The 27926-nt window shown below is 40.3% G+C and overlaps 1 protein-coding gene across 2 annotated transcripts; it reads left to right on the top strand.

Moving 5' to 3' along the window:
• The first annotated feature begins 72 nt into the window (after positions 1-72).
• On the top strand, positions 73-27790 carry LOC134799829 (uncharacterized). 2 transcript variants are annotated; one of them, XM_063772228.1, is made up of 12 exons: positions 73-392; positions 12605-12667; positions 13009-13175; positions 14165-14288; positions 14693-14814; positions 19652-19869; positions 20636-20662; positions 21986-22118; positions 23801-23929; positions 25171-25342; positions 25830-25916; positions 26650-27790. In XM_063772228.1, exons 1-12 carry the CDS (start codon positions 204-206, stop codon positions 26740-26742), a joined length of 1524 nt encoding a protein of 507 aa, XP_063628298.1. In that variant the 5' UTR covers positions 73-203; the 3' UTR covers positions 26743-27790. The 2 variants fall into 2 exon arrangements, with proteins under 2 accessions (XP_063628298.1, XP_063628299.1); XM_063772229.1 differs by lacking the exon at positions 20636-20662.
• Positions 27791-27926: the final 136 nt, after the last annotated feature.

The raw sequence follows: 27926 nt of genomic DNA, 5'->3' as shown, positions 1-27926 counted from the left end.
TTCAGTTTTTAAGGACACAAAAAGTTTTTTGCACCGTTAGCAGTTAAACTCAAAAAACGCCCCATGTCGCTCAACTGACACCTGTCACATCAAGCATCTGTCACCGCGACGTCACTGCCTGCATTGGCACAAGCAGTTCGCAAATAAGGACTCACTCGAGTCCACCTGTGGCCTTATCTTGCGTAACTTACTATTATAGTGTGATGGGAAGCCACCACAGCCATGAAGAGAAGGGTGAGAAGCAGGAAAAGGGGGGAAGCGGGCTGAACACGCCGAGAGGGGGTTCTCGGCGCGGGACCGTCACATCTGTGCCAAGATCAGGTTCTGGAGCTGATATCCAGGAGCCAGAGAAGCCTCAGACGTCCATGGTGCCCGTGGAGAAGCTTGGGAAGGTGAGTGAGTGCTAGCGAGGGTTGTCAAGGCTGTTTCATGGTTGCCCTGTCACCGCGTGACGGAGGCGATTTGTTTGCTTTGGCTTATAAAGAGTGGCCTCGGAATGTCTGCCGTTAATTATTTACGTCTGTCTTCCTTATTACGGTTATTGATCCTTAACTGAGACATTTCGCGTGGTATGTTAGAAGTTATGGAGTCTTATGTGTCATCAAATAGTCATAGATAATTTTAAGTGGTGATAATATGGCAGCAAGGAATGTTTGTAAACAATCAAGATAATAAATGTTTAATCTGATCTCTACAATAATTACACTTATTGGGTCCTGCCTGAAGCAAATGTTGTATAAATGTTTGAAGTTTAAAACAAGATTAAAATCTTCTTTGCAAATAAAATAGAACAAAAATAGAAACTAAAAAAAATAAACACATTTTAGCCAGTGTAATCTTAACAAATGAAACATATGAAAAATAAAAATATCTAACAACATCTACATAATCAATAACAAAATATAATATACAAATATGACCAACCACCATATATAACTTATTTAAGCAGTTGTGTAAACATTAGGTAGGTATGCAAAAAACCTGCTCAAAATGATTTGTTCTAGAAGGATTTTTTATTTTTATTTTGTTTGTATAATATTGGCTAAGCCAACACTCCACAGAGTAGAATAACTTGAAAAGACCTTTATAAGTTATAAATGTAATACATAAAAAATAAATACATTATTATACTGTGTATTATTTTATTATTTGTTTATAGTTCAAGTAAAAATTACATGTTTTATTACCATGATAATTAATTGTTCAATCTAAAGTAGTCCAATTTTTGATACATCTTGTTGACTTTAGATTCTGAATGGATGACGTAATGTTTTATCGTAGAACATTTCCACAACCGGCTCGCACCTCTATTCAACCAATTAACACTTTACAAACAACCAAAACAATGTGGTCTTTGATGAAAACAAAATAGAGCTCATATTGGTTTGCAAGAGCAAATCATGTGCAGAAATTAATGTGAACCTGTGTGTTTCTCTAGTTAGGTACAATACAAATGAAGAAATCAGGTAAAGGGTTGCATGCTGTGTGGTTTCAAAGGATTTTTTTTCTATAAATGCTCCGCAAGGATTGAATTGCCTGCCAAGGTTTTCTCTAGGCACTGTAATATAGGATTTTTCTAAAAAGGAGTGTGCCAGTTTCTAAAAGGTAAATGCCCATCTGACACCTCTCTTGGGTCCATATGCTATGTTAAGAGCTTATTATCAGCCAGGCCAAAGGCCTGTTAGCCAATGATGAAGTATATTGATGAAATAGTGATTCTAAATCAAGTACTTTTCACTTATTGTTGCCCACTGTTTACAAGTCAATTTCAAATATATTATGGGGATGTAGATAGGGTGCGTGACGTATCTCAGCCACAGTTATCCAAACGTCCACTTTCTCCAATAAATATTATAATGTAAATAATATATACAGCACAGAAGGAATGTCCAAAGTTCGGAAGATAGAAACACAGAAGGTAACAGTACGGAAGAAACATAGAAATAGAAATAAAGCGTCAACAAAAGCATAAGCGATAGCGAACGTAATGCGTCTAGCGGTCACGAGCGACATGTGTTTCGCGTCAGTAATGTGCATAGACTGAAGCGGGGCGCGGCGATGGCCGGCCGGCACAGGAGCGGGTCTCAGAACCGGCCGCTCTGAACAAAGGAATGCTATCGCGGTGCGCGTGTGCATTGCACCCGACTTGTTGGCACCGTCAAGAATTGACGGACGATATGAAAATATAACGTGTATATTATTATTGTATAAATGTAAATCTATGTATAAAATGTATGTAAATAAATATGTGTATATATTAATATTATGTTTTATATAAGTGTATTAATATTAGTTAAGTGTAGTGTAGATATAAGTGTAAGTGGGAAAGTAGCCCACATCACTCCCCCCCAGAGACCTGGTTAAGGGCGATAATAATCTGGGAAACGTACTTGCCTTCCCGAACGAGTAGTTTTAGGTACGTTAGCCTGACTTGGCCCAGGGTCACTATGCTGCCTCCCGCGCAGGATGTTGTCTGGTGCGGCAGGTGTGGTCGACCCCTGATCAGCGAGTTTCAAGTCCTCGGACAGGTAATACGCTGGTTTTAATCGGTCGATGGTCACGGTAACCGGTTTGCCTTTAATGAGGAGTTTAAAAACTTTATCAGTCCTCTCCAGGACTTTGTGCGGGCCTGAGTATACAGGCGTTAGAGGAGCGCGTGAAGCGTCTTCGCGAAGGAAGACGTATTCAGCTGTCGCTAACTCTTTAAACACAAAGATCCTGTCCTTGCTGTGGCGTGAAGCTGGCGTAGGCTTCAACTTCGAGGCGAATGAGCGTAACCGTGCGGTAAAATCGGTGACATCAGTGGTACCGGGTACGCTTGGGTCAAAAAATTCGCCTGGAAGTCGCAGCGGCTCGCCGTAAAGCATTTCGGCTGAGGACGCTTGTAAGTCCTCTTTAAAAGCACTGCGTATGCCGAGAAGCACTTGAGGCAATACCTCGGACCAATTGGCGTCAGCATGGCATGTAATGGCGGCCTTGATCTGCCTGTGGAAGCGTTCCACAATGCCATTGCATGCTGGATGGTACGCGGTCGTGCGTCTATGCTGGAAGCCGATGGCCTTAGATAGATATTGAAACAGTGTGGACTCAAATTGTCGACCACGATCTGTGACAATATCTACAGGACACCCAAACCTGGATATCCAGCCAGCCAATAATGCCTTGGCCACCGTCTCTGCCGTGATGTCCGCTATTGGTACGACCTCTGGCCACCGCGTAAAGCGGTCTATGGCCGTCAAGCAATAGCGGAAGCCTTGTGAAACAGGGAGGGGACCGATTAGGTCAATATGTACCTGTTGAAAGCGAGCCCGAGGGAGTTCAAATGTGCCTAGAGGTGCAGACACATGACGGCTCACCTTAGACCGTTGACATGGCACGCAAGCTCGTGCCCAGTCTCGGCAGTCCTTCCTTACGCTGGGCCAGACAAAACGCTGGGCTACAATCTTAGCACTTGTGTTGGCACCAGGATGACTTAAGGAGTGGAGACTGTCGAAAACGGCTTTTCGGTACTGCTTGGTAACGAATGGTCGGGGAGTCGGCGTACTGACGTCGCAGTACAAGGGTTCAGGGCTACCCGGGAATGGCATTCTTACCAAGCGCAGGGATGACGAGGCCAAGTACTGGGCAAGCTCGGGATCAGACACTTGAGATCGAGCTAGGTCGGCAAGATCGAATGGTATCGCCAGTTCTTCAATCCGAGATAAGGTGTCGGCCACGACATTGTCTTTGCCAGATATGTGCCTTATGTCGGTGGTGAACTGGGATATGTAGTCCAAGTGTCTAAACTGCCTAGGCGAACAGTTATGTTTCCTCTCATGGAAAGCAAAACTGATCGGCTTATGGTCAGTATAAATCGTGAAGTGCCTCGCCTCTAGCATATGCCGAAAATATTTAATACCCTCGTAGATCGCAAGCAGTTCGCGATCATACGGCGAGTATTTGGTCTGGGATGGACTCAGCTTCCGAGAAAAGAAAGCCAACGGCTGCCATACCTGGTCCTGCAGCTGCTGCTGCAGTACTGCACCCAGTGCCACGTCTGATGCGTCTGTGACCAACGCCAGCTTAGCCCGACAATCGGGATGAGCAAGTAATGCTGCGTTGGATAGGCTTTCCTTGGTCTCGTTGAAAGCCTTCAGAGCATCGCCGGTCAGGTTGATGGGTTTGGAACCTTTGACTGCTCCACCCAGGAGTGCGTTGAGAGGTGCTTGGATTTGGGCGGCATGTGGCAGGAATCGCCTGTAAAAGTTGGCCATACCCAAAAATTTTCTCAGCTGCTTGACGTCCTTGGGTGGTGGAAAGTCACGTATGGCTTGGACTTCGTGTCTAAGGGTTTGGTACCGCTCTCAGAAATCAGGTAACCTAAAAAAGTTACCTGTGGAGCCCCAAAGACGCACTTAGACACGTTGATTACCATGCCGTAGTCTCGGAGTCTGGTAAAAACTTCACGTAGGTGCTGTTTGTGCTGCTCCTCGTCTCTGGAAAAGACTAAAAAGTCGTCCAAGTAGCAGTAGACGAAGTCCAGCCCGCGTGTCAGCTCATCCACGAACCTCTGAAAGGTTTGGCCTGCGTTCCGGAGTCCGAATGTCATAAACGGAAACTCGAACATACCGAAGGGTGTAGTAATGGCCGTCTTCGGTATGTCCTCCGGACATACAGGTATCTGGTTGTAAGCCTTTACGAGGTCAATGGTACTAAAGACCTTACAACCAGATATGCTGTGGGTAAAATCATGCAAATGCCTGATGGGGTATTTGTCAGGGACGGTACGGGCGTTGAGCTGACGGTAATCACCACACGGGCGCCACCCATTATCTTTTTTAGGCGCCAGGTGCAGTGGTGAAGACCAAGGGCTCTCTGATGGTCGTGCCGTGCCGCTAGCCAACATACCTTCAAACTCCTGCCTCGCCAGCTTCAGCTTGTCAGGGGCAAGACGTCTCGGAGCGCAGGATACCGGGGGACCTGGAGTGGTGCGAATGTGGTGTTGAGTGTTATGTGGTATAGTGCGGTGTATGCCAGCAGGTCGTGTGATCTCAGGATATTCCTGTGACAATATTTGATGGTAGCAGGAATCGCTGCCGTTCATGACCTTCACAGAAAATATATCACTAGTATTAATAGCAGAAACGGCATTAACATATAAACTAGTGATGTTATCTACAATACGACCTAGCCTCTTACCACCACAATCTACAATTAAATTATAGTGCGCCAGAAAATCTGCCCCTATAATCGGTTTAGTAACCGTAGCTACCACAAAACGCCACGGAAAGTCGCGTCGAAGTCCAAGGTCCAGGTTAAGATGCGCGTAACCGTAAGTTTCGATGGGTGTCCCATTGGCTGCGGAAAGGTTGTACCCCGTCGGTGCTCGACGCTCGTGCAGTAACGACTTGGGGAAGACGCAGAGGTCGCTACCGGTGTCGACCAAAAACTGCAGCTTCGACCTTCTGTCGGTGACAAACAGGCGACGCGATGTGACAGGGCGGTCAGGAGTCGCCATTACCGACTGCCCATGGCATTTCCCGACTTCTTGTAGTCGCAGGGTTGTACGCACTTGTTAGCGTTCTCGCCATGTCTTGAATGGTACCAGCAGATGGGAAATTTCCTATACCTGGACTGGGACCTGGTGCTGGAACGACTCTGCCTTCTGGAGCGGCTGGGATTCCTTGAGCGGGATCTTCCTCCTTCACGGTCCATCTTCAAGGCTCGAACCTCTCTCCTGAGCGCAGCTATCTCCCTTGCCAAGGCGTCACTACTGGAGCCAGGTTGCTCGGAGCCTGCAGAAGCGACGTGCGACGAACAAGCGCAGCGTGGGCCGATGTCGTGGACCCTGTCAGCAAGGTCTGCGATAATGTCCAACGAAGCATCTGGATGCCCTGCGAGGACAGTTTGGATGCTCGCGGGTAATCTGTTGGTCCACATCATGCGTAAAACGTCGTCCGATATGCGCTTAGCTGCCAGAGCCTGCAGGTGACGCAGGAACTGAGACGGCTTACGATCTCCCAGCTCTTCGTGATGCAGGAGTTGCTGGATCTGTCGCTCGGTGGTATCACTCAGTCGACTAATGAGTTCGCTCTTCAGCTTAACATACTTGTCAGTTGCCGGTGGATTGGTGATAATATCCCTGACCTCCTTTGCAAACTGTCGATCCAACTGGCTGACGACATAATGAAATTTTGTCAGGTCATTGGTGATGCCGGCTATGTCGAACTGGCCCTCAACCTGTGAGAACCAAATCGCGGGTTCCTCCGGCCAAAAAGGTGGAAGTCGTACTCCGACTCTAAAAACTTCGGATGACGGAGTCGTTGTTGTTGTGGAACCGAGCGGCGCAGTTGTGACGGATGGTGCAGTGGGAACAGGCACTCCCGCCGGTACTTGTGTGATGGGCGACATAACGGTATTTCCTTTGTCTATTTTGCTCGACACTTCTACGTACGGTTTTCTGATAAAATCCTCGTGGTACTGTGTTCTTCAGGGGTCACCAGTATGGGGATGTAGATAGGGTGCGTGACGTATCTCAGCCACAGTTATCCAAACGTCCACTTTCTCCAATAAATATTATAATGTAAATAATATATACAGCACAGAAGGAATGTCCAAAGTTCGGAAGATAGAAACACAGAAGGTAACAGTACGGAAGAAACATAGAAATAGAAATAAAGCGTCAACAAAAGCATAAGCGATAGCGAACGTAATGCGTCTAGCGGTCACGAGCGACATGCGTTTCGCGTCAGTAATGTGCATAGACTGAAGCGGGGCGCGGCGATGGCCGGCCGGCACAGGAGCGGGTCTCAGAACCGGCCGCTCTGAACAAAGGAATGCTATCGCGGTGCGCGTGTGCATTGCACCCGACTTGTTGGCACCGTCAAGAATTGACGGACGATATGAAAATATAACGTGTATATTATTATTGTATAAATGTAAATATATGTCGGGAATTGTGGGCGTATCATACTATCGGCAGCACCTCAGAACCTTCAATCGTGGATGACGAGGGCCTTCAATGAAATACGATGTTCAACTCACAATCTTTACTGCACAAGACTCATTACAAATCACAGCACGCGTTACGTTTCTTATCTTAAGCAAACCAGTGGATTAGACCCAGGAGCCGCCACAGACGTCATCTTCTCCCGTTCGTTCTCATCGTGCTCCTTCTGAAGATTTATTGACAGCATAACTTCAATTGTTCTGGACTTCAATTGTTTTAAGAGCGCACTCTATGACGTCTTGGCGGAACTGCGTCGAACGCCACTCAAGTGTACGTAACACCCTAGTTTGCTCTATTTGTCAAGGTTTGCATGACAAAACGCCTCTTGAAGGCGATAGATGGCACATTTCAGCCATTCTCCGACACGGCCAACCTGACATTGTACGGGTCCCTCCGTACGTTATCCATCCCCCTTTATGATTTTCACTGGTAGACTAGAGCGAAGATGAGTACTTCTTCTCCCAAAAGAGACTGTAGAGCGCTGATCATCTGCACCACCACGGCATCCTGACATTGTATGCATCACTGCATTACATCTGCGGACAGAAACAATCTGAGGTATCTAAGCTCATTGCTCGGCCTACCTGACCAAAGTAAGTTCCTCCATAACTTTTGGATACTGACAGGCAACTCAACTCAACTCGTTCAATAACACGCACATAGATCATTGTTGTGAATGAACAAGTTCAGCATCAGTAGCATCACGATATTCAATCAGGCCATATTTCAACGGAAATGGGGTAGAGATACATTTCGAACAATTCATTAAGAGACTTAAAATGCAACAGCGTGAAAATAATATCACCATAATCCAAACAGCGTGAAAATAATATCACCATAAAGATACAATACAAACTAGCTTTTAAATGAACCTCACCACAGAGATTCCCCTCAGTTGAAACACATCTTGTATTGAGTTCTCGAAAATAAATGGTTATCCATATTTAACTGATTTTATGAACATTATCTGCGCATTCTTTATTCTATTCTTTACTTAAACGTTTAGTATTCCCTAAAAGTTTAGTGTTCCCACTAATAGATTTTCTTATTTGATTTCATTGATACCTTGATCCAGATCTATTTGCCATTTTAATCATTACCTCAAAATGTTAGCTAGGATCACAGAAAATAGCGATGAAATTAGTTTATCCGTTTGAAAGATACTTGGCCGCACGCACACAATGGCCTCTCACCCAAGACGCGTGTATCATCTCCGTTATCTCATGGTTAAAATGTTTAGTAAGTTTGATTTAAACTAGTAGTTCGCCCCGAACTGAGAACTCGCGGTTCGCCAAAAAGTTAGATCAATTTAATGAACCTACTACTTAGTCGGCAAAGGATCGAAAACCGCATGTGATTTATTGCAAGGTCTGCGGAGCACATCACAACACCATAGAGATTAAAATAAACTGTATCTGTGGTAAGCCGTTATCTTTCTTGTCAAATGTCAAATACCTATATTATGTTTATTTTTATCTTGTTAATTATTTAAAAATGGTAAACTTAAAAACAATATTATAAAAGCCGAGCACTTTCATTTGATACCAAACTCGACCATACTTTCTTGCAAATAAGATGACCAGAAAAGCAAGACCCCTCACAAATAGCTTTCTAGCCTTTTAAGCTCTTCTAACTCAATAACACCTTGATCGAGCCTGCTCATAATTGAATGACTAAAATACAATGCCCTCAACTACACGTTTACCCAATTTCATTTAAATTAGAACAAATTTACTTAAGTTATTGTGTATCAAACTATCCTCTGATAGCTCAGCTTAAAAACATCGAAATGCCGGGACGTGCCCCTAGCCAGCCGTGTGTTCCAAGTTGAATGTAAGAACTTCACTTCGCTTCGCTCGCTCGTTCGATCACCCGCCTATGTATAAAAAGATTGAGCCAGGTCAATTGATTTCAAACCAGCTTTCTACCATACCCTGAATATTTTGATTAAATTTTGGCACCATTAATTATTTGTGTATTCCTAAACACAATCATTAATTCCATAAACAAAAAGAAGCATATTGTAATTAATCGACACGTAATTTTAAGTTTCGGAATAGGACTACGACAGTTTACTTATTCGATTCTCATATTAAATAGTTTAAACACGTACCAAAATTGCGTTCAGTTCAGTTTAAACCGACTTCTCTATTTTATTCCTTCTGTAGGTACGGACAACACATTTACAAGACAGCTTGAGAAATTTTCAAAACTTGATATATTATCAGGTAAGTCCAGTATTATACTTTCTACGAAAACCAAATTGTATTTTTTTTATCGCTTTCATAATTTTATCCCACTTCTGATGTCGGGAATTGTGGGCGTATCATACTATCGGCAGCACCTCAGAACCTTCAATCGTGGATGACGAGGGCCTTCAATGAAATACGATGTTCAACTCACAATCTTTACTGCACAAGACTCATTACAAATCACAGCACGCGTTACGTTTCTTATCTTAAGCAAACCAGTGGATTAGACCCAGGAGCCGCCACAGACGTCATCTTCTCCCGTTCGTTCTCATCGTGCTCCTTCTGAAGATTTATTGACAGCATAACTTCAATTGTTCTGGACTTCAATTGTTTTAAGAGCGCACTCTATGACGTCTTGGCGGAACTGCGTCGAACGCCACTCAAGTGTACGTAACACCCTAGTTTGCTCTATTTGTCAAGGTTTGCATGACAAAACGCCTCTTGAAGGCGATAGATGGCACATTTCAGCCATTCTCCGACATATATGTATAAAATGTATGTAAATAAATATGTGTATATATTAATATTATGTTTTATATAAGTGTATTAATATTAGTTAAGTGTAGTGTAGATATAAGTGTAAGTGGGAAAGTAGCCCACAATATTTTTTCAATACCTATGTGCGTGCGTGCGTGCGTGCGTGCGTGCGTGCGTGCGTGCGTGCGTGCGTGCGTGCGTGCGTGCGTGTGTAGTATTGAACAACCAATTTAGCTAGGACCCTAAATGACGTAACAATCGCGGAGTGTGATGGTACAAGTGCCTGTGGATGCCTATATATTTATGAGTAAGCTGTTTACAATCTACATAATATTGATAATGACTGTACTAAAATGTTAAATCTAGACTATATCTTCACAGCAGCAAGAGATAAGGCTTATACACGAGACATAAACTAGGATGATCTACATGAGTCATACCTAAATTATACTGTTCTTTTTAAAATTTAAAATTTATGCTAAATTGACCTATAAATAACTGTAGTGGCATCACCAACTGAATGGGCCCTACGGAAGACCAGCGCTGGCTTTATAGCTAGCATTATGCTGAGTTGGGTCCATTTTGTGATGCACACTTAATGATTTCTTATTTTCTTGCAGTTGTTGTCTGTCCATGTTCGTACATGTTTTGTAATCGTCGCGAACGTGAATAAATATATTTATCTTTATAAAAAAACTTTTACAATAAAATATTCTTTTCTTTACCCTAACTAGTTGATAACTATACAATACAATATCATCGCTTTAATTATCTAAGAGTAGGTATAATAAAATAAAGTATCTTAATAATTTCTAATCCTGAAAATCATAAACCATTGTTTTTATTTTGCTGTAGCTGGTTCTAACTAATTCTCTTTGGTTATAACCTCCTGATTCTAAATGTATTACAATGTACATATTCATGCAATCTAATTTGAACTTTTCATGAACCAATTAAAGTAGCATTTATTTTATTTCATTGCTTTTTAAAACAAACGAATTTTTTTCCAAATTACATATAGAACAAGGTACAAATTAAAAATTGAAAAATTTCTATGGCGGGTCTTACGAGAATAAATATCAGTATTGTTGTCTGGTACTGATAACTGAGCCCTATCATAATTAGTGCACGTCATCAACCTCGCCATAATCTGTCAAGCTCAGGACTAAGATGCTTATCATTATCATTGTCACAGTAATCTGAGTAAATTAATGCCAGATTTGTTTAGTCTGTGATCAATGTGTTGATGAGACAGTGCGTTATTGTAATTGTAATTTCTCATGTCTTTCTAAAATTAAACGCATTTTTTAAAATAAATAAAAACTTTTAAACAAAATATTCTTTATTCAAAAAGACTTTATTTGTGATCCGAGTTTAGTAAAATAATTTCCGACAACGATATACAACAAGATAAACACCGGCAACGCGCATGTGACCACCCAGCACACGTCCGTTGGCTACGGGAACCGCCTACTTCAGACGGGCTGTATACTCATTTGTCTGAGACATAATAATACAATTGGCTTCAGTATTCGAAATAACGTTACGACCGGTCATTCGTGTTTACGGTACGGGGGAGACTGTGGAGAGATGGATCGCTGGGAAAAAGTGCGCGTGCACTTCCGAGTCAATAGCTTGAAGTTTTCCATCGTCGGTATACAGGAGAGCAGGATAAAGAAGAGGAAAACTGCGGCTCCTACTTGCAAGGTACATACTGACATTAACCCCGAATTAAGAAGAGGAAAGTGACGGCAGTTGGATACCGATTGCGGCTATGCAATAAATAGGTGCCTCGGTTTTTTCTCGCGTTAAAATCGAAAGAGCTTTTGTGATTCTGGGCAGAGATAACATACTTACCTAAAATTACTAAAATGTAAAGAAATGGGAATTAATTTAATGCTTTTTATATACCTACAACTAGGTAAGTACTTATGCCCGGCGCCCACTATCGCCACGGCACGACAAGGAATCCTTTGGCATATTGCCGAGGCGTCCTCAGGCATCGTCAGGCATGTCGATATACTTAAGTCTAGTGAAACTAACCGTGAATCATTCAAAACTGTTATTTATCTGTTACCCTCAGGCATGCCAAAAACCGAAATCCTTTAGGGTCTTAATAAAGTGATTTAAAACTTAGCTTTAAGGGTCTTTATAAATAAAACAAACATAATTTTGAGGTACGTTAATACGTAATTATAATTTTTAGTTACGGTCAAAAGTTGCTTCAAATGGTTCGTGTAATATAACACACGGCCGCTGCGTCGCCAGTTCTCTTCTTTTGAACTTGGCTTGACACGCTGCCGCTTGTCTATATAATAAGATACCTGATAGTAAGATATAATACAGTCGATTTTTTATTGACATGAATCAGCCTTGTGCCATAAACGGGCAGCATATTCGATCATGACCACGGTCAATGTAATATTAACACTAACTGACCGGAACTGACCGACGGTGGACCTTGTTATCTTTGCTATAAGGGTTACATTATTACAAATAGCCAGTTAAGAGTATGATATTGTCAATCAATACCAGGAAAGTGATGGCTGTCAAATGTTCACCATTGTCCTGTAGCTATTTGAGGGTCCTTTTCTTAAAATCATCAAGGTTTATTGATTGGTTAAAAAAGGCAACATAACATTAAGTCGAGCCTTTAAGAATTTGACGCTAAGAATGGTACGAATGCCTGCAGTAGGCACGTTCACACTCCACAACGCATTATATGCTTATGTTTTATGGCGTACGATGTACCTTAATGTTCTGTAAGTTTTAATTTCGCTTACTTATGTGCGCTTCGCACTTCTGTACATTCATCTGAAAACTCCATATGACGTAGGTACTTTAAGCAGGTAAACATGATAAACGTATATTTTTTTCTTGTCCACAGCTTCTCGCGCAAAGATCTCAAAAAGAAGATGGAGTTAACGGCGTTACAGAGAAATCGTTTACAGTAAGTGTCATACACGACAAACATTTTATTACTTGTTAATATTATTTGAAAGCAAGTGTGAACTTTATTAAAGAGCTCAAAAACTCATACTTTTAAAACTGACACGGAACCTAATCGCGTACAGTTAGACCAAGCTAAGTGGAAGAAAGTAATAAACTTAAGCACACAACCACCACCACCATAGGGTCTTTTCCTAATTAGTTATTAAAATTGGATCTCTTACTATTGGAACTAGTACTAGTTAACCATTAGGAATTCAAATTTAAATCGTTTGAAATGCACCCTAAAAACGCCAGTCCATTAACAAAGTCCAAAACTAATAAAAACATTGTTATTTGCAGAAATATCTGTTCCCCATGTACCCCGAGCTGGCCCACCAGTTCTACACATACATCCACAAAGTAGGCAAGTGCAAGAACCAGCACATCCCGGCGTCCGTCTTCAGGGTGCAGTGCGAGAAGATACTCGGCATGTTGGACGACGCGGCCATTATAGAGACTTACGTCAGGTAATACTACTATAGTGTACCCCGAGCTGGCCCACCAGTTCTACGCGTACATCCACATAGTGGGCAAGTGCAAGAACCAGCACATCCCGGCGTCCGTCTTCAGGGTGCAGTGCGAGAAGATACTCGCCATGTTGGACGACGCGGCCATTATAGAGACTTACGTCAGGTACTTGTTCAAGTCTTGTAAAGGGAGGGGGTGGGAGGGGAAGGGATCCCTTAGAATAATATAAAACGGAAAATCTGTCTTATTTCTTGGTTTTATTGCGAAATTAAGTAGGAGTTTTCAAGGTCCAGTTTACTTTTTTGTGAGTTTCCGCTGACTCCATTTCACCTCAATTAATGGAGTTTCTATGTTTCGCTTCGTTTAACAAGAAATGCCTCCATTACAAAATAGTCTTTAGACGGGATAGTAAAGAAATAATAATGCAATAAATCAAAGTAGCACTCATTATTTTTTTGTAAGTAAGTAAGCTCTTTATTTGCATTAAATGTGGTATTAAATTTGCATTAAAAGGTCTTAAATATTATAAATTGAAAATGCATCACACATTTAGCTGAATTGCAGCATGCAAAATGTACACCTATATCTAAAATCTCTTACAACATGCAACATGTACACAATCTTGAGTTGAGAGCAAGAAAAACATGAATTTAAATCATTAATAATTTGGCTCTTTTGTAAAAAGCTTTACGTTTAAAAACCTCATGTTACAAACGTCTGCGGTGTTTTTACTTATAAAACCTTCAGAGCATTTACAAGTTTTAAGAACCCACTACTGAATAAAACTAGGATAAGCAAGCTGGTATTTTCTATCAGACTCCGTACTTTGACTTATCCATACTTACATAAACTTATAGGAGCGTCGTCTGCCAACAAACTGCTCTGTGGTTTGGCAGAAGAATGCATGTATTTAGTTGTACCTAAGTACAATTGAGAATAAATGCTTTATTTTTTTTATTATTATTATTTATGTATATGTCGTGAACAGGATGTTTTCCGTAGAAGAGGAAGAAGAAGGAACAGTGTCAGCGGCAGCACTGCGCGCTCTGCTTTACACGAGCTACAAACTATCCATGGACCACTACCCTGACGGGCCGCAGACCTGTCTTGCGGTGGGTATATCATGAATTTCATTGAAATAGTTTATTGATATATATGAATTACATTATTTCAAGTTTTTCAGAGGCAAACGCTGTAAATGTTATATACAGACGTTCTCAACTGTTTCCTCCGATCGCAATGATTTCTTCAGAACAAATCGCTGTTATCATAATCTCGTCAGACTGTTTCGCTTTATTTATTTTTCATATTCGTGCAGTTGAATTTTGAAGCAGAAATGTGAACTAAATCTCGATCTTTGAGATGTTTACTAATGATTTCAATCGAAACTGTAAAAACGGTTGCTAATTCTCTTCTCTTAATGTCTGTATTTATTTAGAACTAGATGATCATTCAAAAGTAGAATTATTTTAAGACGTATATGGTAAATATGCTGATGATCAGGCTTTTTTTACAGATAAACAAGGTGTTAAATTCGGTGGTGAACGGCTGCTTCAACAAGAAGGACTCCCATTCCGTGGGTTTTGTTGTGCGCTGGCTGGAGCAGCATTGCCACCGTCTCATATTTCCTGTGCACAGGTAAAATGGACCTGCTATTGTGATATGTGCGTATATTATTCATTTTTGTGTTGATAATATCTTCCTTTTTCAAGTTCTCCATGTCAATGAGGCCAAACTCTTTTTAGCATGAGTTTTTTTTCTGTACAGTATAGTAATGAAATAACTTTATAGCCTGGGTCAAAATTCTTTTCGTTAGCTTGTTTCTGATCATTATCACGCTTCTATTTCTGGAGTGTTATTGCATATCTTTCTAGTTGTAGATGAAGTTTTTCTTGTCAAAAATTAAAAACAAAATTTCTCCCTATACAAAAAGCTCCACCCCGTCACATTTATGGGGACAAAAAACAAGACAGCGAAAAAACTTTGACGCGCCTGATTTATTTTCTTGAACGCCCATACAACCATTTCCAGTCGCCGTTACGACGCGGTGTTGACACATCTTGTGTCGACACCGTCTGTTTCGGTCACAATTCCAGTCGCAGAGTCGTCGCCGTGTCGACACAGTTACCAGAAATGGGGAAGGGTCGACACATGACACAAAGTGACATAAAGTGTGGTCGCCGTGTGCACACATTGTTTCGGGTTTGCGACTACTTTATGCCAAAATCATTCGTTCATTCGTTCATTTTGTTCCTGTCAAATGGAAACTGTCAGATGGAAAAATACTTAAATAAAAATAAGTGACATTAATACGCCATCTCTAAAACGGATTACAAGACGTAATTATATATTGTTTGCATTTATATTACAATATGACTTAAATTATTATGGGGAATTAAACTGCTCGAGTGATTTGATAAACTAAGTGTAATATAATCAACGCGCCACCACATTGTTTTAGTTTAGCCGGAAATGAAATTGTTTACTTCTCAGTGCCTGTGTTCATAACTATGGGGCTATTCATAAATTACGTCATTTCAAATTAGGGGGGGGGGGGGGTCTGGACATCGGATGACGGTAGCATGATGTAGGAGGAAACGGGGTCATTCGAAGCATGATTTTTGGATGATTTTAGGGGGGGGGGGGGGGTCAAAAATCGTCAAAAATCGATGACGTAATTTATGGACAGCCCCTATATTATTTGAAGCATTTTTAGTACTTCGATGCGTATACTATACTTAAATAACAGAAATAACGCTTTACATACTACGAAATTTGTTAATTATGATGTTTAAATATGGTTTAAGGCTGAGAAATATTGCAGTCACAAAGTAGTTGCAATGTTTCGACTTTGTGTCGACTCTGTGTTGACACATGACACGCGCTGTCAAAAGTAATAACAAAGTTACTGGTATGTTACTGGATTTGCAAAATGGCTCCTTGTGTTGATTTGTTTTCAGATATTCTCAAAGTGTAAAAATGCCGTGGTTAGAGATGGGCATTAATCGATTAACTGTTTATTCGACTAATTAATGGAATAAAAAAAGTTAATTCTCAAATTTTAATCGCGATTAGTTTAGTCGACCTAACATAGATTGAAATTGAATTAATCTGAATATTAATCGAATAAATTATCGATTAAATCTCGATTGAAAGTTGACAGGGGGCCATTTTTGTACGTAAAAATAATAGAAATGTCTTGCATGCAGATGGTAGCAAAACACTTTGTCATAAAAGTCGAGATGGGTGTCGATATATAGGTTTTAGGGAGTGCCGATTTCGAAAATAATGACCATTTTGGAATCCGAAATGGCGGCTATGCACTGTGTCATAAAAGTCGACATGGATGTCGTTTTATACGTTTTAGGGGGCCCCAATTTTGAAAATGATGACCATTTTGGAATCCAAAATGGCGGCCATGCACTATGCCATAAAAGTCGTCATGGGTGTCGTTTTATAGGTTTTAGGGGGCGCAGATTTCGAAAATGATAACCATTTTGGATTCCAAGATGGCGGCCATGCACTATGTCATAAAAGTCGTCATGGATGTCGTTTTATAGGTTTTAGGGGGCCCCGATTTAGAAAATGATGACCATTTTGAAATCCAAAATGGCGGCCATGCACTATGTCATAAAAGTCGTCATGGGTGTCGTTTTATAGGTTTTGGGGGGCGCAGATTTAGAAAATGATAACCATTTTGGATTCCAAAATGGCGGCCATGCACTATGTCACAAAAGTCGTCATGGGTGTCGTTTTATAGGTTTTAGCGGGCGCAGATTTCGAAAATGATGACCATTTTGGAATCCAAAATGGCGGCCATGCACTATGCCATAAAAGTCGTCATGGGTGTCGTTTTATAGGTTTTGGGGGGCGCAGATTTCGAAAATGATAACATTTTCAATTTAAAAATGGCGGCAATGCACTATGTCATAAAAGTCGTCATGGATATCGTTTTGTAGGTTTTAGGGGGCGCAGATTTCGAAAATGATGACTATTTTGGATTCCAAGATGGCGGCCATGCACTATGTCATAAAAGTAGTAGTAGTAGTAGTAGTAGTAGTAATCACTTTATTGTACACAACACAGGTTTACATAATATTTACAGAAATAAAGGTACAAAGGCGAACTTATCCCTGTAAGGGATCTCTTCCAGCTAACCTTCGAGTAGAAACCTTCCCCTTCCTTAACCTTCGAGAAAAGTCGTCATGGATGTCGTTTTATAGGTTTTAGGGGGCGCAGATTTCGAAAATGATGACTATTTTGGATTCCACTTTTATGACAAAATACGTAGCCGCCATCTTGGATTATAAAATGATCATCGTTTTCGAATTCTGCACTCCCTAAAACCTATAAATCCACATCCGTGACGACGCAAGTTATCTTTATTTTCAGATCTAACAAATTGCTACAGAATACAAAGGACAAAAAAGAAGCGAGGAGGTAATGAAACAAGCAAAAATACAGATGATTCCTCGACGCAATTGGGTGATTCTTAAATTGTGTCCAGATTTTTTTTGTCATAAAAGTTTATATTTTTCACATATTACTCTCACAAGTTCCGTGACATTTCGACCTTGTAATTTTTTAAGTAAATGTTTTTGTTTATCTATGAGGATCTCACTAGAATAGTATAATCAAGGTATGTTTATATTTGATGAATGAAATAGTAACGCAAAAAAAAATATATTTGTGTCTTATATTCCTGCCGAAGACTTTTATTTTACCTTTTCCTTCTACACAAGTTTGGCCAAGTAATACGAATTTAGGGCTCTCAATTTTATTTTGACTTCTACAACAGTAAAGCTACGAGGCCATGTTTGGTATCGTTTTCGTATAAATTCGCAGTACCAAATTTAGTTAAGGTATCACATTGACACCATTCCGAAGTAAAAACATATAAACTTATTAAAATACTTTCTTTTAAACTCCTCTTCACGCTTAAACTGCTGAACAGTTTTAATTTAAATTTGGTACACATATATTTTGAGTCCCGAGACAGGATATAATAAGTTATCTCAAAAATCATCTTTTAAAGGTGTGAAATGAGGTGTAGGGGGGAATTCAGAATTGACTTCTTGAAGTTAATACTGTTTAAGTTTAGGTTTGAAGTCATGTTTTTTCATCATTTTTAACTAAATCAAAGATGTAGACCATCCCAAATTTCATATAAATCGGTTCAGCGGTTATTGATTTCCCGTACAAATTTCCACGCCACTTTTCACACCTTCAAAAGATGATTTAGGTTATAAGATCTATCCTATGTCCTGTTCCGGGACGCAAACTATTTCTATACCAAATTTCAACGAAATCGGTTCAGCGGTTAAGCGTCAAGAAGAGTTTCAAAAAAACCGGCCAAGTGCGAGTCGGACTCGCGTATTAAGGGTTCCGTACATTAAGTCCGACTCGCGCTTGACTGCACATTTCTAATAGGTTTTCCTGTCATCTATAGGTAAAGAACTATTTTGTGTATTCAGACGGACATACATACAGACGCACGAGTGATCCTATAAGGGTTCCGTTTTTTCCTTTTGAGGTACGGAACCCTAAAAAGATTTATTTTTATTTTGTGGAATGGTGTCAATGTGATATCTTAAATGGATTCAGCACCCCAGATTTATACGAAAACGATACCAAACACGGCCTAGCACCTTCACTGATATAGATATATCAAGATAAAATTGAGAGCCCTAAATAAACTTTCAAGAGCGGATATCTCAAAAACTATTCAACATATCGAAAAAATTGACTGAATAAACTTGTAACAAATTAAATTAACTTTCATTTTGTATAAGTGGCCATGTCGCTGAGATGCATAGTTTCCGAGATATAATCGAAAAACGGGAAAATGGGACCTTCAAAGCCCCCTCTCTCCCCCCCCCCCGCTCAAGGGCTACGGCCGGGGACTTTTGATATGTTCACCTCCTAACTTGTCAAACCGAGTTACGGAGTCAAAAATTGTGTTCCGAGCATTTCCCTCTACAACTTTTGGAGCATTCGTTGCCTGACCTAAGTAGCTTATTGAATTTCTTTAAAAACTTTTCTGTAAAAGGTTGACGGGTGTTGGGTGTTTATATGGTTTCGGTCGATTATTATCATTTGCATTGCCCATGATGACTTACTAGAATTACGAGCACACGAGACACTAATAGTAGTTTGACAAACCTTGGTTTTCAAGAGGTATTTTATATTGACATTTGCTGTCACAAATTTGCTGTCAGATTTAGTCGCAAACCGCACGCAAAGTGCACACAAATGTGTCGACACCTTGTTACGGAAAAGTGTAGACACGGCGACGACACTTTGTTTCGAAACAATTCTAGACACATTGTGTGGACTCTGTTACGACACATCTGACATTTAGTTACCACTTTGTGATTCTGCGACTGGAATGGTTATATGGGCGCTTTCTTGTTAAAAACTGCATGATGAAATCCTTGAAAATACAAAGCAACATAAACATCCCGTCCTGTTGCAGATACTGCGTCCACATGCTCGCCACCCGACACCGCGACATCTCGGCGCACGTAGAGTCAGACGGAGCCGGCGCGGGACTCGAACTGGCTACCCCCGTTCTAGAACGGGCGAGGGCTGGCGTTGGAAACTTACTGCCCGCTAGCGGGGCTTGGTTGTTGGCTGGTACCGCCCCTCCACTCTACAGTAGACCGGTACAGCCTCCCCCACTACCGCAACACGGTTAGTAACGTAGAGTCATATGTAGAGTAGCACACTAACAGTAGGGACCGTTACGGCTGCCCTTGCTGCCACAACATCGTTAGTATACGAGTACGTAGAGCCATATGTAGAGCAAGAGCGGGGCTAGAATTGGCTACTCCAGTACTTAGCTGGTACCGCCCCACCACTATAGTCACCACAGCACGGTCAGCAACGTAGAGCCATATGTAGAGTAACTAACTACATAACAACATACGTGAAGCGGACGGAACAGGTACGGGACTCGAACTAGGCATGCTTGTGTTAGACCGAGCACCACGGTGGAATCGAAATATATACCTAGCGTCAATGTGCAGAAAAACTCAAGGAGCTAGATCTACTTTGACTAGAAATTATGTCGAAAATTACAATAACATGGAGTTTTGAAACGCTTTACCTACATTGATAACTCGCATGAACTGTTTTAATAAGTGCCTACCGCAAAAAAGCTGTAGCTTTTCAAAATTAAATCAAGCTACTTTAACTACATTTTAACGAAAGTGTTACATATTGTCTACTTTGATAAAATCTCGTATCTCGCACTGTTACTTAAAGTTAAAACGCAGTAACTCTATATGCATTCCATACATAGTTACCACATTTTTCTTTTGATTGACAGAACAAAATACGAGTTTTTTTTTCAAAGTATAGTCGCGATATACATTGAATACTTGAGTTTCTCTTTAGTTTATCGGAAAATTTGGACACTTTATATCTTATAATTAAGTGAAATACTTGTGCTCAACAGATTTGGCATCAACAAGCGATCCACAGAGTAAGTTGGGCCAGTTAAAGACCCACAGAGACTGCTGTTCATAGCACTACCTAAATACGGAATCCGTGGCTAGCACTGGACTACGATTTTTGACGAATCTTCAATTCAAAACTTGGTTTAACCGTTGTAATTTGTAAATATATGAATAATTTGATATTTCGTGCATTTACAAAGTTTTTAATTGGAGATTCTCACAATTCCTTCGTAGTTATATTTTATTAAGCATGGTCACGATCGAGCATTAGACTAGCTACTAGAGAACTCATATCAAGAGAATGGATGTGTATACTTGTCTCTACTGAATCGTCATTTGTTTCACGAATTTTATAATAATGTGACATTCAAAGCATTACAAATTGAATAAACACTGCAACTGAAGAAAATTATCACTTGTGTATTGTCTTTCATCATTCATTGAGCATCTTGATATGATATGAAAATATGAATGTATGAAAGCTAATATCAATGAGATGTATTTTGGAGAAAAGGATCTAGGCTATACAAGTAGTAACCCTTCATAAAAATGAAAACCTGATGAAAACTAAAGTCATAACCACTTTTTTGAGCGTAAATCCTCGTCCCCATATGTCGTCCAATTTGATATTACGATTAATTTTCACATTGAATGTAATGTGATTAAATTCAATGCAATGTTGGAAGATTTCATACAGACATTAGAAGAGTTCGAAGAAACATACATTATATTTACTTGTTTTGTAAATGGCATGATTTATTTGACCTACACATTTAAATAACATTTTCAACTCTATACCATAACACAATGGGAACGTTCCCAATCCTGGGGGTTTAGTCAACATGACAATTGTTAACGAAACTGATATTTTTTCATACATTTTTATTTTTCACTTGGATTTGTCGATGTACGGTTGTTATCTTGGTTAGTCCCCATGTTATTTCTTGTCTATTTTTTATTTCTAAATAGAAGTTATAACCTAGTCATTCTCTGATCATTCAGTGTACTTATCTACTTATGCTACATTCACTTAAGAATGTTTCTAGGTTTTTGGGAAACACATACTATAGTCTGGCGATTGGCCAACCATTTCGGTCACTATATAAGACGGCAAAACTCAAGAAAATCAAAATTGAATTTGTATTTCAAGCCATTGAATAAGGAACAGCAATGGTTGACCAAAACAGAATACCTATACTTGTATTGCTAACATCTTATAAACTCGTATTTTCTTTTCGTTATGATTAGTTGTCTCCTTCTATGTTGTCATGTGTTAGTCAGTGTTTAGTATGTATATATATATTTTTAATAATGAAGCTTTTATAAGTTTTCATGGACGTTGTTTGCAGCGGGTACCCTAGCATCTACAGCATGGTTGGCGCGACTGGTGTGTGCGTTACCGTCCCACTGGGCCCCGTTATACAACTCCAACGAACACGGACTGGGCGCTAATAGATTCCTATACCACACACTCAACTACAGGTACGACACTTGCACTGTTCGCCAGTGTATGGTATTGTGGGTGGGTGGGTGGGGATTCCTACACCACACACTCAACTACAGGTACGACACTTGCACTGTTCGCCAGTGTATGGTATTGTGGGTGACATGGGTTGTTGTTAGCTGGTATCCTAGCGACTGGTGGGTGCCCTGCCGTCCCACTGAGCCCCGTTATACAACTCTAACGAACACGGACTGGGCGCTAATAGATTCCTACACCACACACTCAACTACAGGTACGACACTTGCACTGTTCGCCAGTGTATGGTATTGTGGGTGACATGGGTTGTTGTTAGCTGGTATCCTAGAGACTGGTGGGTGCCCTGCCGTCCCACTGAGCCCCGTTATACAACTCCAACGAACACGGACTGGGCGCTAATAGATTCCTATACCACACACTCAACTACAGGTACGACACTTGCACTGTTCGCCAGTGTATGGTATTGTGGGTGACATGGGTTGTTGTTAGCTGGTATCCTAGAGACTGGTGGGTGCCCTGCCGTCCCACTGAGCCCCGTTATACAACTCCAACGAACACGGACTGGGCGCTAATAGATTCCTACACCACACACTCAACTACAGGTACGACACTTGCACTGTTCGCCAGTGTATGCTATTGTGGGTGACATGGGTTGTTCTTAGCTGGTATCCTAGCGACTGGTGGGTGCCCTGCCGTCCCACTGAGCCCCGTTATACAACTCCAACGAACACGGACTGGGCGCTAATAGATTCCTATACCACACACTCAACTACAGGTACGACACTTGCACTGTTCGCCAGTGTATGGTATTGTGGGTGACATGGGTTGTTGTTAGCTGGTATCCTAGCGACTGGTGGGTGCCCTGCCGTCCCACTGAGCCCCGTTATACAACTCTAACGAACACGGACTGGGCGCTAATAGATTCCTACACCATACGCTTAACTACAGGTATGACACTTGCACTGTTCGCCAGTGTATGGTATTGTGGGTGACATGGGTTGTTGTTAGCTGGTATCCTAGCGACTGGTGGGTGCCCTGCCGTCCCACTGAGCCCCGTTATACAACTCTAACGAACACGGACTGGGCGCTAATAGATTCCTACACCATACGCTTAACTACAGGTATGACACTTGCACTGTTCGCCAGTGTATGGTATTGTGGGTGACATGGGTTGTTGTTAGCTGGTATCCTAGCGACTGGTGTGTGAGTTACCGTCCCACTGGGCCCCGTTATACAACTCCAACGAACATGGGCTCCGCGCTAATAGATTCCTACACCACACACTCAACAACAGGTACGAATATGTATATGCATTGGTCTCCTCTGTAAGTTTGTTAGTTTTCGCTGAACATTTTTTTCCTAAACGACTATATCACGTTCTACAAAATACCCCATTTTACACTTGCATGTTGTGTTGTAAAAAACAGTTTTTTTTTAATACTTAAACCAGCTTTTACAGTAAAAATTTACCTCCCGATGTAAATAACTCTTGAATCATTTCAACATCTTCGAATCCTCTCATAAAGTGTCATTCTATGGAACTTGCTAACTATGTAAACTAACCGCCATACTGAAATCATCATTCAGTGACAGTTTCAATATGGCGGTTTGTTTACATAGTTAGCAAGTTCTATAGAACGACACTTAATTTAAACGTAAATGGGAATCATGTTCGTTTTGGCAGGGGCCCGACGCTGGTGGTGGTGGCGGGTGGCGAGGACCTGAAGGTGGTGCTGGCCTGTCCGCAGGAGTGGCGCGACACGCACACATACTGGGGCACCGCCGACTGTGCCCTCATACAGCTCTTCCCCACGTAAGACCAATTCCAAGTAAATCGCTCTTTTGCTGCGATCCTCAATTAACACAAAAAGTGAATAACCGTGAAATTTGATAAGTATGCACCTTTTGTTACTCAAATTGTTTGAATAGTTGAGGCAAAGTCAAACGATGACTACTCACCGTAGTTTTTCTTATCGCAAATCAGTATTCTTCAGAATAGGGTATTATACTGTATTTAAAATAAATTATTTTACACCATGCATGAAATAAAGCACCAGATAATTATTAGAAAAACACTGAAGGAGTTATTTTTATACACAAGTTCTATTTAATAAATCGGATAGAAATATAAAAAGTAGGTGAGTTGCCGTAACGTCACGATGTAATGTTTCATATAAATTCGATATTAGCAAATCGTTTTGACAGTTCTAAAAGAGTAACTGATTTGACTAGTAGGAAAATACCCTATTACTTGTTATTACATTATATATCAATGCTGATCATATTGCATTTGATTGATCCAGATACATTCCTTAATAAAATATAAAATTTACTAGTATTTTAATAAGATAGTAAATTATTTCTTAATACAATAAGGGCCACTTGCACATCCCACTAACCCGGGGTTACGTGTTAACCGTTAACTCAGTGTCAAATTGTGCTGGTAACCATGGTAACTCCAGGTTAACCGGTTAACCCCGGGTTAGTGGAATGGTGTAAATGGAGCTTAGTGTTATTTCAACAGCAATCAATCAATCAATCAATCAAATTCTTTATTTCAGGCAAAAAATATACCCATACATAATTACAAACAATAATAACATCATAATAAAATTAAAAATAAACTTAAAAATACATGTCAACACAATTACATTAAAATTAAATTAAAATTAAATTAAATTGAAATTAAATTGAAATTAAATTGAAATTAAATTGAAATTAAATTGAAATTAAATTGAAATTAAATCAAAAATAAATTAAATTAACATTAAAATCACAATAACTATTTACATTAAATTATATACCGTGCCTCTAGATCCCATATGTAGGTCATTCCAGTGCCTCCAGAGTGTACCAGCGGGATTTCCAGGAATGAGCTGAAGCAGACTGTTGGAACTGTCACATACTCGGCGCATGAGGGATGCAGTGCGTTTACGGATTATCGCAATGCTTCTTCTTAATATTATATTATATTTATCATTCGATAGCACTCAAAAGCTATAATTATGTACCCATATAAACTATTTACTGAATATATTTTTCTAAATATTCCAGGTTCTCAATAGTCGAACACGCACCTAAAATGATCTACCTGAACACATCGATCCGCGGCTACCCGAAGGGCTTGCGGGCGGGCAGCGACCCTCGCAAACCTTTACTTATCATCGAAGAGGGCTTCGACAAGATGTCCTTCAACAGCGTGCCTTATACGTTGCGAGCGATCGAGGTTAGTCTATAGTACAATTTGCAGATGTAGGTACGCGGGCGAGGTGTATAAAATACTCTACTCACTTTGTTCTTAAGACAATAAACGGGTCTCTATTGTTTCCCATAAAGTTTTAAGTCATAAATGTCATAATGTATAGTTTGTCCACATTTTCGTTAGTCATAATTTGGTTTTTCTCAGAAACGCGTAACTTTTCATGATATATATGCCATAAAACAAATCTAACCTAATCTAACCTATCTATAGGATAACCCTACGAAAATCCTGAAAAGTTCAACAATCATTCCATTATGACTTTCAATAATTATGTCAAACAAAGGGACCCCACATTTGGACAATTGTTAGCCACTTCTGATCCGCGCTGGTCTCTGTTCATCATACCCGAGGATTTACCGCAAGTTTGTTTTGTACAAAAGTTTTTCTTTTCTTTTAAAGTGTTTTAATGACCAGTCAAATTGAGAAGTAAAACATTTTTTTTTAATTTCAGGTGTGGGGCTGCGGCGACCAGACCTCAAGAGAGAACCAGCTCGAAGTGAAAAAGTGGCAAGTCAGGGAAGCCGAGAGACAACGACAGGTAACACTAAACACTCATAATCACTTTACACTATTGAACACTACTCGCCACTTTTATGCACTAACGTACTTTCATATTAGTCATATTCACTTATGTTCACTAGATATTTGACACTAGGACTAGTTGCACCAATCACAATAGAGTCTATTAATAGACGAAGTGATTAACAATCAGCAGAAAAATTATAAAATTTCCACCGAACAAAATATAACGAACGTTTTAACGGTGACGGACGGTTTGGTGCAACCGACCCAAATTTACTGTAATATGATTATTTTCTTTTGTTTGTTATATACGATGCCATATCGTCACTTAATCATTTCGTCAAAATAAATGTGTCGTCATGTTCTACATATTCGCTCCGTTATGACTGGCGCCGCCGTAGTGGGTGTGGAACATATTGCTTAGTTGGCAGCTGGCAAATAGTATGAAGATATGCCAAAAACTTCATATTTTCACCATGTCGTGCGTTGGCGTCGCTTGTCACCCCACCAACTTCGCACACAGTCAGTTAAGTTCCGTTTTTCTAGGATAGCGGTGCCGTAACACAGCGGGCGTAATACAGCTGTGAAATGACGTCACTAGAACGTTGTCAATGTAACCAAAATGGCGCGGTATCCTAGAGTGCGGTGATTGAAGGAATATTCATTTTGCGTCCGTAATATTACGGCCGCTATATGACGGCACCGCTATCCTAGGAAACCAGAGCTTAACGTGTTTTTGTTTTGTCCAGGTGAAGCTATCAGCGGCCGACTGGATCGAACACCCTGACCGCTACCTCCTCGAGCTGGCCGGCCGACCCCAATACAATAACTCGGCTAGCTAGGACAATGGTTAAAGGCTCATTTACAATGTTTCCTTATTCTTTTTATCCCATCGTTAAGAGCGGGACAAAAAGCAAAACGAAACACTATGGACGGTGCGAGAACGAAAGAGACGGTGGATGTTCTCCTGCAAGTTTTTGCACCATGTATCTGGGCCTTAAGCATCTAGTGATTACATAAAGGAATACTATGGCATGTAAAGTACCTTGTGTAATATATTGTGGTTGCAAAATAAATGAATTAAATGGCGTTGTACCGCCCGTACAACTCATTCACTTTAACCTTTTGGACGCCAATGACCGATATATCCGCACCGCAGGTTCAACGCCAAAGACCGATTAATCGGTCACAGACCACATAGCAACATAGATCTACGTGCATATGCATAAAGTTCTATTTCAGTTTTGACACTTCGGTGACGTGGCGTCCGCGTGACAGCTTTTGTATTTGACACGGCGTCGAAAAGGTTAACGGTCAAATTTGCGGTTCTAATGTTTTGCACAAACTTTTATTCCTTTGTTTATTCTATAAGATAGTAACTGATATACCTAGATTTGATTATGATCTAGATATTCTACGAAGAAAGGTAGTCTTAGTAGAAAGGTATATGAGACGTTTAAAAGTATAGTGAACGTTTTGAAAATGATCGTAATAGCACAAGCATTTCTGCGTTCAAAGTGTGAAAATGTGATTATCAATCTTGTAACATTTAGTAGTTTTTAGTGGTATAAGCGTAATTTAGTTAAACTCTCTTTATCGAAATATAATTATATTATATCAAATTTAATATAAGTAGGTAAAAAACTTAGTTCACATTCCTCTTGTATGTAGTTGTCAATTGTTTGGAAAATGGTTCTATATTTGGAAAATTTATAATATGACGTAAGGTTTGAGAATAGAATAGAATAGAGAGCGTTTATTCGAGGCACAATAAAAGCAGAAAACAACACGTAACAATTAACATAACAAATAAAAGCCACGAAATGGTTCCGACTCAGCATGGTGCTAGCCTGTTTGCGGACTCATTATTTGTTTCGCTAGGAAGTTTGATTATTCATATTCATATTCGTATTCGTTTATTAATAATAATTCATATTACATGTCATTTTACAATGTTACATCAAAGTAGGTATAGTACAAAATAAATTTAAATTAAAATAAAATTAAAATTAGTATTACAATAAAT

This window comes from Cydia splendana, chromosome 19 (genome assembly GCF_910591565.1).
Source record: "Cydia splendana chromosome 19, ilCydSple1.2, whole genome shotgun sequence".
NCBI lineage: Eukaryota > Metazoa > Arthropoda > Insecta > Lepidoptera > Tortricidae > Cydia > Cydia splendana.
Note: the sequence above shows the minus strand (reverse complement) of the source record. Positions and strands in the feature narration are given on the sequence as shown.

What these genes read in the sequence shown, in the direction of transcription:
- LOC134799829 (XM_063772228.1), top strand. Translation starts at nt 204, where the DNA reads ATGGGAAGCCACCACAGCCATGAAGAGAAGGGTGAGAAGCAGGAAAAG. An exon ending in ATTATAGAGACTTACGTCAG is followed by an intron (nt 13,176 to 14,164) that starts GTAATACTACTA and finishes TGTCGTGAACAG; the next exon opens with GATGTTTTCCGTAGAAGAGG. An exon ending in CTCATACAGCTCTTCCCCAC is followed by an intron (nt 23,930 to 25,170) that starts GTAAGACCAATT and finishes TAAATATTCCAG; the next exon opens with GTTCTCAATAGTCGAACACG.